This window comes from Leptinotarsa decemlineata, unplaced genomic scaffold (genome assembly GCF_025532065.1).
Source record: "Leptinotarsa decemlineata unplaced genomic scaffold, Ldec_3_MD MMD2_tig00000035_RagTag_RagTag, whole genome shotgun sequence".
In the NCBI taxonomy this organism is placed as follows: domain Eukaryota; kingdom Metazoa; phylum Arthropoda; class Insecta; order Coleoptera; family Chrysomelidae; genus Leptinotarsa; species Leptinotarsa decemlineata.
Genome location: NW_027412540.1, coordinates 3,797,267 through 3,808,785, shown reverse-complemented (window position 1 = coordinate 3,808,785; position 11,519 = coordinate 3,797,267). Strand labels below are relative to the sequence as shown.

General features: G+C 34.3%; 1 protein-coding gene across 2 annotated transcripts; it reads right to left on the bottom strand.

Annotated features, from left to right (window-relative positions):
* Positions 1–8,014: 8,014 nt before the first annotated feature.
* Positions 8,015–10,841, bottom strand: LOC141480969 (uncharacterized). Of its 2 annotated transcripts, none has more exons than XM_074171757.1 (2): positions 10,414–10,841; positions 8,015–10,214 (listed from the first exon to the last, which is right to left on the bottom strand). In XM_074171757.1, exon 2 carries the CDS (start codon positions 9,743–9,745, stop codon positions 8,957–8,959), a length of 789 nt encoding a protein of 262 aa, XP_074027858.1. In that variant the 5' UTR covers positions 9,746–10,214; positions 10,414–10,841; the 3' UTR covers positions 8,015–8,956. Both variants share the same exon structure in this region, with proteins under 2 accessions (XP_074027858.1, XP_074027859.1).
* Positions 10,842–11,519: the final 678 nt, after the last annotated feature.

Here is an 11,519-nt window from a genome sequence, read left to right as displayed (position 1 = left end):
TACTGAATTCTTGAAGTATGTGTTAATTGAAAACATACTTTTTCCACAGCAGAACAAAATTCTAATCGACTTTCAGTTGTCTCCTAATGATGATAACTATGTTAGCAAAACGTATGTCGAGAGACAGCATATTTGTTCTCCTAATGATGATAACTATGTTAGCAAAACGTATGTCGAGAGACAGCATATTTGTTCTGGTGAGGAGGAAGCGTTTTTAAAATAATCATTCAACTTCAGACGTTTCAATTCTACCTCTTCTGTTTGTCTGTTTGGAAAATCTGTTTTTCCGTTAATCAGCTGTCGCCCCCATACGAATGACAACTCTCAGAGGTTGAGAAACTTGTGCGAGCTAAGGAATAACGAGGTCCTACCTTTTAACGTGTGATTCCTAACACACAACATTCCAAAACAACAATATTTCACATAACATACTGGGGCCTCGCCCCAGCTTCGCTTGGTTAGTATCGTCATTTACATAAAGAATTGATGAATTATACACATAAACCTTCCTCTTGAATCACTTCGTTTATCGGTAAAAACCGAGTAGAAATCCGTTTGGTATTTTTTGAGTATATCGCGTTCAGATAGACAGACAGGCGCGGCTGGGAAACTTTATTTTATAATGTAGTGATGATATGTGGTGATCAAATTTGAAGACAGAAAAGGAATTGCCTTCGGCTGAAAAATTTTGAATGCATAATATAATTTTTTTTTAAATACTCATTTTGCAAATCTTTTTTCGACTTTGTTCAGATGGATTTTTCCGAAACCCTGATTATATTGATTATATCCGACTACAAACTATGGAAATAATAACAACAATAAAAATCAATTGGCGCTCCGGGGCGACTTCATTGAATATATGAAAATAGAAATATTTTTTTAAAGGTGGTTCGACTAATTTCGAAAAATATATACCTAGTTAAATAACATATTTCTGATAACAAATATAACCAGATAACTAGAAAAAACTTTCCACATTTTTTGTATGATGTAGTAGCTAATAGTAAAGTACAAAGTCGAAATCACTCGTTTTGTTATTGAGATTAATTTCTTCAAGAAATTGATTCCTCACAATATATCCAGAATATAATGTATTGAATGAGATTAATATCTTCATTTGTTACCTTTTTCAGAATTGACTCATCTGCATTCTATTTGAAAGACTATAGATAAGCGAAATATTTGTCACATGCGGGAAGCAGGAGATATGACCTTTCCGGTTTGTTGATCACAACTTTTTTTTGTGAAGTGCTTCTGGACTGGTGGTAATAGAGCAAAAGTTTGTTGGAAATACTGATTGACATCATTGCTAATTTCCGTATTGATAATGTTCCATTGAGGCATTCTAGTAGAGATGACTATTGATTGAGTATGTGGAAGAAACTTAGTGACGGAAATTACTTGGAAAGTATCGAGATGGAATATTTATGTTCGAAATGGAATAAATAACCATAACAAAATATCCTCAGCTCATGCGAGTAGTACTCACTTGCACTTAAGTTCTTGGGAGCTGACATTTTTGTAAGTGACAATCAACAATCTTCAACATCCTTTCTAATAAGATATAAAACGAATATACTTCTGGAAAGGGCAACATATCAAATGAATTTATATCTTTTAAACAATGAAAGTCCGAACTAATGAAATGCACCACGAAACATTGTCAACCACCTTCAAACAAACTCCGTAACAGGTTATTCAATTTTGAAACCGTGGAGGTCATTGTTTTGAGAATTGAAATACTTTTCGAGCGAAGAGTGACATTGAAAAAGTTGATACATCCAACAATGATGATGAATTCGAAAATTTGGTTGTTTTCCAACGAAATGGTGCGCCACCACATGTCTCGATCAAACCACGTTATCAAGAATGCAGAAAGAATGAGAATGCATGTTGAAGATTGATTTCTGGTTTGAAATTCATATATCATGTATCTTCTTTCATACATTAGATTGGGTAGCTGAAAATGTTCAACAGACGATAATTACATCTGGCCAACTCCGTTCATAACCTCAGAATGAAACAACAACCTCAATATCTTCACAGTTGACATACAGACATGATACGTATGATAGAAGTCTCAAAAATCGAAATGAGTATTCTATCCCACAGTTGGAGCGATCCTTCTCTTATCAGGCCGTTATCTTTCGAATTAACGTTTGAAAAATTTGCCTTAATAGACAACGGACTCGAAATCAAGTAATCAAATTAGAGTTTTCCAGAATTATTCCTGTTATAGTTCATTTTTCAGTTTCTTCAGAATCATTTTGGCATTAATTTTGGAATTAATTTTATCTTCATGTATCTAACTATGTATACTTGGAAGAGTGGAAAACTGAAAGAATAACTATGTATGCTGAACTTTATTTATTATCATTTGTATTGTTATTATGTTATAGTCCTGTGAGAAATTGGTTGAATCAGACTTGGATTGATAGGCGCATTCCATTGAAATAGCCTGTTTGTTCACTGGATTCGACTCCTTTCAATTTCGTCCATTGAAGCTATACCAAAACAAATGTTTGAGTTACGCAATCTGGAACAATACGAGAGTTTACAGACATAATAACCGAAATTTGTGCTTGCATTATCCCAGAAAATTCCAAAGTGTTGAAAATTAGTTCTGAAATAGACTATTTAATGTCAGGAGGTTCAAGGAGGACATTTGTCCTAATAATATTTTCAAGTGCAAGATAAATAATATCGGAGCTAAAATAAAATACCATCGTTTCATTTTCTTGAAATTAACACAAAAGATGTAATCATTCCTTTTCACTATGAACATTTATTTAAAAAAATCTGACATTGGGTAGTGGAGTTACGATATTTCTAGTTCCAAATTTAAACATCACTTCGCAACCGGTTATCGAAATTCAAAAAAGTGAAGTGAATTCCATACGAAATGTCACGAAAACCCGTTTCAATTTGAAAAAAATTTCAGCACCCTCCTTGAGTTTCACTGAATTGAAAAGAAAATATTATTGGGGAATATTAGTTCTTCGGAAAAACAATACATGGGTTCTGTGTTCTCCATCATTATAAAAAATATTTATATTGTTTTGATAAATTTCATTTGACTTTCATTTCTCATATCTCGTTTGTTTATAATCATGCTAGTATTCCTTGCTTCAAGTTTATTTCAAAATATTTGTACTCATTTTACAAAACTTGTCCAAGGAATTTTTAATAAAAATGTTTATCTTGGTGTTTTTCTCGAGAGACCCTGAAACTGCTTCAAAAATGAAAACGCCATTAGTGAGTGCACCCGATCTTAGTTCACCTACTTCAAGTAATTGCCCATCGAAGATTTTCCCCACATCCCTGAATAATTTACATTCCACGTCCTGAACTTGGAATTGCTCCCCAGTCTACGAAGGGTGAAAGCGTGAGAGCGACGACAAGCCCAAAACGACCAACATTAATTCAAGAATGCTAATATAGTGTGACATCTCCTTGCAGTCGCCGTGAAGGCGATATACAAATACAAAAGGCGTTAAAACTTGGCCTATGTCTCATTATTTTTTGTCGAGCCTTCGAGAAAGATGATAATGTTCGTTTTTTATTCGTCTTGGAATGGGAATAAATATTTGCATTTTTATGTGAATTGCCCCTCTTTGTGGTTTTTACTACATAGCTATTTCTAATAAAGATTGATACATCAAATTTTATCGCTAGAGATTCTTTTAGTTTACGAGTATCAGCATTCATTTTGTCCTCGTACAGTTATTCTTTCAATGAATTCCTGTAGTAAACTGGGGCCCAAACACAATACTTCCATGACTCAACACCAGACAGTGCTGTTTGGACTCGTCATATGTCTCAGCAATGCTAAGCTGAACCACAAATCCTTTCTACTATGTAATCCATTTCCATTTTTTCGTGCAGTATAAATTCTGTATAAGTGTCAGCAGCTACTCACGTCAACATTATTGAGATGATAGTGTTGTTGATTTCAATAATGATTTCAACATGAATTAATATTTCTTCTTTCACTATCCAAAATGATAACTATATAATTTCAATGATATGAATTTTATTCAAAACGCGTTCCACTACACACGAGTTTTTTTATTTTCTGTATGTAATATGTTGAAATCGTGGTTGTTCTCTGAAAGGTGTCAGGCCTGAATGGAATAGGTTTTTTCTAAAGAACGTGAACTTTCACGATCGTAGATCGTAGATCGTGAACTGTATCAAAGCTATTTTCCGAGTATTTTGGCCGTGATCTGTAGATTTGTATGCAGGCATAAAAACCTGAAGACTCCTGATTTGTTATCTTTGTCTATGTTTGATTTGTTGTTTTTTATTTGTCTACCCAAGAAGTCTTGAGTGTCATATGCTACTAGCGATCCGCACCAGCTCCGCATGAATGCAAAGCTGATACTAAATATGAATTCTCCCACCAGAAACTTAAGGGCATGGAGAATCAGTAATGAAACAGTTAATTCATTTCATGATAGCGTCACAGTTGAAATAATAAAAAATTCTTTCTCATTACACATCTACAAAATAAAACGAACTTATATACAAAATTTCAGCCTTCACGCGCCACTGTTACCCCCACGGGGGGGGGGCGTCCCATTCGCAATATTCTAAAATTCTTCCTTAGTGCGCATGTGAGGCGATGTTTTTGGGCTGTGATGTGAAACAGACTGACATCATCAACGGTGGAAGGCACGTTAGACGTTTCTGGTGAACCAGTCACCGGATCACTTTGAAAATTCAACGTCTACAACAATTCAGTTCAACATCTACAACAATAACCCTACAACTTTTCATATTCCGAAAACGTTACCGTTTTCGGAATATGAATTAATTTCAACTATTTTCTTTGGAAATATAACCATCTTGTTTGGATTTTTTGGTAACATTTTCATCAGAACTGGTTTGTCTTGTAATACTCACTCATCATTTTACATTGTTTGCGGGACAATCTGGATACAAAGAAATCCTTTTTGCCAATTTGGAATTGTGATGCACTGTTTGGAACCTTTGGTGTAGTAATGAATATTACTGGAGTTTTTTCCCTATATCAAACCGATCTTCAATGGAATGGTTACTCCAAAGTGATGGAGGAACAGAGTTTAGTTAGAAGACATCAAGAGATTCACAAGGAAGAGAAGCCGCCACAACCAGTATTTGTACTTTCCTACATCATAGGATTGTTGGAAAAGGTAAGGGAAGTTGTTACCAAGTATAACATCAGAACCTGCTTCAGATCTGGGAACACAATCCGTAGTAGCCTCAAGAAAACCAGGCCAACAAACGCGGACTGCGATTCCAAGAATTACATTTACCGGATACCCTGAGAGTGCCGAAAATCACACATCGGTGAAACTAAGAGGCCATTGAAAGTTCGCATTTCCGAGCACAAGAAACATACACAGCGAGAAGAAACCAGCAAATCAGGAATAGCAGAACATGTTGGACTCATCAACATAACATCAAGTGGGCTCAAGCTAAAAGGGAAGAGGAGATAGGTGAAAGCACTCGAATGACCTATAAATAGTCATATCTTGGAGGAATGAGTTCAGTTATCACCCAAAGACGATTGTGAATACCAAAAATCGAAACGTCGTGAAGTAACTTGGCTTCAAACTTTCAATTTTCATCTCTTGTTAATGATTTTTTTCAATTTTCATCTCGTGTTGATAGGTAGTTTTTTTTTAATTTTTTTGGTTAGTGCTTGCATTTTATTTCATCGCAATTTCAGTTTTTTGCTTAGTATAATTATTATTTTTCAGCGAATCTTTTTAATTTTCTACAGATTCTATTAGGGATTTCAAATTAATTTATATCATATTAGACAATGAAGGTCCAAACTGATGAGATGCACCACAACAAATTGTTAACCACCTTCAAACATGAAAGAAGTAACTTTCAGACACAAAACACAAAATTGAAGAAAAAAGTCCATTCAAAACAGCTATTTCGTTTGTATTTCAAACATTCGTAAAGAATCGAATTGAGTATCATTCACAGGATTCTTTCACAATATAATTGATGAAAGAAGTAAAATTTCACTTACATGGAACACTATCATCGTCACTGCCAGACATCCGAGGTTTCTGCATGAGATATTTGCCTTATCGGCTCTTCAGTTGCTACTGAATACGGATAGCATTATAAATAAAAACACTCAATTCGTTCATATATCACGACTTTTTGTTACGGAATTTGTTGAATCCACCCATGTCATCAAAGACAGTACGTAAATAACATTCATTTGCTCATTTGATTAAATTCCAGCCATAGGGATCTGGTTTGAATTGGAAGCGAGAGATTAGTTTTTGAGATAGAAAGTTTTCAGCCTTCTTCTTCCCCATTTTGATACACAAATGTGAAAATCCTCCAAAGAAAGCAATTAATTTCAAAAACTAACTCTATACAATAATGTTTAGATTATGAGAAAAAAAGTATTTGCAACATCGTTCTCTAAAGATCAATTGATAACTGAAATTATTAGAAATATTGATCATCTTGCTAGATGGTGCCAATGTCAGGACGTCAGAACTACCATACTTGGTTTACAGCAATGTTTGAAACAAAAGCGCTTCGTAACATTCACCAGTGTATAAACATCACACGCAATACTCTCTGTAACTGCAGTAACATGGTGTGGATTCTTATCTACATAGTTGATCACAGAAAAATCTTAAATCGAATTAAAAACAAATGGGCTGTATAATAATCATAAAAATAATAATAATGTTTATTTACATAATAAAATAAAATATTACAAAACAATGTAACACATGTAAAAAACAAATAAACAGAAAAATCACAGAAGCAGTTCAAACTTCTTGTACGTGATATAATGACACATCCAAGTAAAGTCACATTTGGGTATTTTGATAACTTACATGTACAGAAAATTTCACACTTCACTAAATGCCATAATCTGGAGGTGAATGACATATTCAGAAGAAACCTTTTTTTTTTTCTCCCAATTACTCACTTAAAATTCATCATATTACTGAAAATATTACGTACCGTCTTGAGAATCCACTCTGTTAATTAATTTGGTGCCAGGTAATCGACACTTCGTTGTCCAATCGTTTTATCACATCGGGGTTAAAATATAGAATCATTCTTTCGTGTATTATGAGCATGTTCATGAACTTGTAATATAATTTTTTTTTTATTTTCAATGAGAAATATTATTTTCATGCATAAAATTTGTGTGATGTCCATGACTTGAGCTTCTTTATATAAGATATCACTGCTATAGTGACGCGTCTCGGCAAATATTAGTTTTAGAATCCATTTTTGAATCACATTTCGCTCACTGCTTTCAACAACGTCATATCTCAAAACACGTGATTTTTCAGGAGAGTGAATTTAAAGTTCAAATGTAGAATAAAATGTATTCAAAATAAAAATCAGGCCTACGATTTAAGTTTTTACTTTTCACTGGATAGTTTTAGATGGGACCTGAAGTGTTTTCTTTGTTTGAAGGATAGTATGTCTGGAAAACCACAATTTTAAGAAAGTTCCTTTTGAATAATTACATTCTTGTTCAAAATATTATTGATGGGGCTCGGAGTATGTCGAAATATGTCATTATTTCCACTGAAATAATACAATTTGGAAGTCTGACATTGAAGTAACTGGAGTTATGTCCTCCTTGCATCTATAATGCCAACAGGTAGTTATGAATCGCTTAGATAATTACTTTGATTACAGTACATAATGAGTTTGGAAAGAGCAGAAAGAATTTGTTATTGGGTTAAAACACAAATAGACGCACTACAATTATATTGTCACGTTTACTAGAAAATCTACAGGTCTCGTACCTACATGGATACTACAATAAGATACAATAATGAAATACAAAAGATAATAATAGAAAGTAAAATCAACTGTATAATACCGTTTCTGGATAACACTTGAGGCACAGGTGGAGTTTCAATTTTAAAGACTCTCATAGAATGTTTTGTAGACTTTTGGTATCAAGTTTTTTTTCAATTAGTCGTATGAGGTCACTCTTTTTAGTATCTTAGTATCGAAGGCAGGTTTCAACCGGGCATCACATGACTTGGCTTTTTTTATAATTATGGCCTCCATAAAGTCTGGATCCTCATAAGAAAGCTTATAAAAAAAACGAACTTGTGGAATCTTTTCGAACTCGCATCACTTTTATCTCTTTAAATTTGACTGGTTGCTTTTGTGTATTTTTTAAGATATGCAGAGGTCCAATATCCGAGGCTAGAATTTTCAAATCAAAGAAGTCTTCATAGGAAAGTTCGTTAACAGAAAATGGTTCACCCGTTCTTTTTGCTGTTCTGATCAATGAAACGAGACCTTCTGGCGTATAAATTGGAACACTTTTAAGAGCTTGTTTCATTTTTCTTTCAATCAAAGAGTGAACGGAATCTCCTTCGTTTTGGGTATGGCCTTTGATAAGAAATTTATGAGTGATAGAGTTAAGGTCGTATTTACGAAGAGCAAAGATATATGCAGCTAACATGAATTGATTCTTCTACTGTCCGCTACAATTATCGGAATAGAAAGTAATATCCTTGTATGTTCCAATATGTTTCTCAATATATTTCGAAATACATGATCCAAGTTCGTTCGTTCCACGGTGGCCGTTAGATTCATCCCAAACATAACATTCGGTATTTTTTTTGTTCAAATCGCTTAGGACATTCAATTTAGATGAATAGTAAAAAGCTGTTTGAAGGTGATTGACAATGTTTCGTGATGAGTTTCACTAGTTCGGACTTCCATTGTCTACTATATAAAATGATTTGAAATCCCTGAAACAAGTAAAAAAGAATAATTAAAAAAGAATAGTTGAAAATAACAATTATATTAAGCAACAATAAACCTGAAATAAAATGATAGTGAAATAACCTACAAGTAAAAATATAATAATTGAATAAATAAAATTAAAGGAATGAAAAAAGAAAATAATAAAAAATAAAAAGTGTAGAGATTCCAAGTCACGTTAGTTCACGACGTTTCGATTGTTGGTATCTACAATCGTCTTCGGGTGATGACAGTAAAAAGCTGAGCAGTCGCCCTTTGGCAATGGAATAACTGCTTGTGAATCGTATACTGCTAATAAGGCGTTATCCGCTAGCGTTTGTTTATCATTCTCCTTCTCTTTTCTTGAGAGCTCTTTTTCAACCAAATGCTGATCATAACTTGCCTTCAAGTTCTGTTTATCTGTCTCTGACGCATTCTCATAAGCAACACATGTTTCGCACTGATCTTTTTTAGGCTGGAAAAAACCTAAATTGAAGTCATTAGTGAAAATGTTATAGAAGTAATTGAAATTACTAAAGGTAACATTATCTCTTTTGCAGTCGTTCATGTAATCGTTGTAAATATCAGTTATGGTTTTGCCCCCTTCAATGTAGTGTTTCGTAGTACTTTTGCGGGTATAATGACTCTCAATTTTGGGAATTCTGTTGATATGATCTATAATTCTATTCCTGACAGCTTCGTTCATCTTGAGCTGATTGCCGTGCTTTCCTCTTTTATCTTCGGCCATCACGGCACCAGCCAGTTTATCTTTCTTCTCAAACACAGTGCGAATAGGGCGGTCATTGATATCTAAGGTATTTCTAAAAAATAACTCACAAACACGAATGCGTCTGTCGCCAAGATTGAAAAAGAAAGCAGCATTATGATTTCTTCGTTGCCTCTGCCCACCTTCACGCACGTAACGATATTTTGGAATGATTTCTGTTGTACAGTTATGAATGAATGAATGAATCGTACGTTTTCCCATAATTTTTAGCTGCTTTCAAAATGTTTCTCTTCCAGCTGGATTCATTTCTTCTTCATTTGCCTTTTTTAACTGGGCTCAGAATATCAATGGTAGAAGCAAAGGAGATTTCGGCATTACTGGTACTTCTGATACCAGGGGCAGGGGTACTTGAAAGTGAATCACGAGTTTGGCTCACATTGCTGAATGATGGTGCTGAATGCATGGCATCTGACAGTCACAGCAACACCAACTTTACAAGTATTACTGCTTGAAAGTGTTTGGGTCATGAGAACACGATGGTCAATATTTTTCTGGAGTTCATCTTCACTGCTCTCTTCGTCAGATGAAGGGTTCCAGTCTTCGTCTGCATCAGAATCATCAAAAACTTCAGACTCGCTTTTATTCCTTGAATCACTGCTGCTACTGCTTGAGTTCGATGAAGAGGATGAGGAGCTTGATTTGTCAGACTTGGATCCAGAACGTTGAAATCCTGCAGTAAACAGAAAAACAAATAAACGATGAGATTGGAACCTTTGTTGTGAAAGTTGAAACATTTTTTCAGAGATCAATTACATAACAGAATGTCTATATTTTTTCATTTGGTATATTTGTATTTTATAGATTTTTCTACCAATTCGTTTTGAAGATTGACTATTTCAGTATTTCCAACAAATGTTACAATTTCTCACCTATAATTTCTGGAGTTTTTCCATCAGTGGCTTGGTTCTCCGTATCACATACATCCAATATACTCGTATCGACTCTTTCCTCGGTAGTTGACCTTGCATTAATGTTCTTGCTAGCCTTGTTCGAACGTTCTTCAGATGAATGTGCAATCAAGGAAAATACAGTACCAGGTATGGAATTGGATACGTCAGGAACTTGACAAGCAAGTAGGAATACAATCATTTTTATGTTTGTTCTCATACTCTATTCATGTTGCTCCTGTTTTTTACTGAAAAACGTACCCGCTTTTGAGGATTCTGCAACATTAGTTGTGTCATTCTTCGCAACTAAAAATGTTTCCCCCTTATCGGTTTTTTGCTTGATTGCTGCTGGCTGAAGAATATCATCAACTGAGGTATCAGTGAAAACGAGTTTCCTTTTAACTCCGGATTCTCCTGAAATGAATTCTAAAATATACTCAATACAATGAGGAGGAAACCCGTGTATGATATCAATGAACCAAAAGAGTTCAAGAAACAATTTAGTGTGATTTATTGTACATTCAGTATTGGTACCGTACAATTTCCCTACCTCCTCTGTCGGATGAATTCTTACATAAACCATTTTGGGACTCTTTATCGGTATTCAATGCTAACTCTATCAGCATTTTTCCTCGAGAAATCATTATGATTAATCTGGAAAAGAAAAAAGTTGATAAACTTTTGAAGAAGTGACAGAAAAAAGCATACTGCAACCTGTGACAACTTGCAAACGCTGATCGTTTTACTGACAATAATGACACATTCCAATATGAAACTGTACATTTTCCCAATAAAGGCCGATTATTCTTTGCAAGCGTGTCATGAAACAAATTGATACAAAACCACTTTGTCTGAGAAAAAAAAATTATTGGCATTAATGTCATAAGCAAAATTAGTACAATCGACGTCTCTTACGTGCTGTACAAGAACGTCATAAAACAAAATAAACCATAATAGGATATCTCCAGTTTCCCCTACAATACTGACATTAAACCAAATAGTACTTTCTTGATACAAAGTTGAGAATGAAAAATGATCTTACCTTGGGTGCAATACCGTTTTGTAAAGAAATAATACACTGTTGCACT

What these genes read in the sequence shown, in the direction of transcription:
- LOC141480969 (XM_074171757.1), bottom strand. Translation starts at nt 9,745, where the DNA reads ATGGGAAAACGTACGATTCATTCATTCATTCATAACTGTACAACAGAA.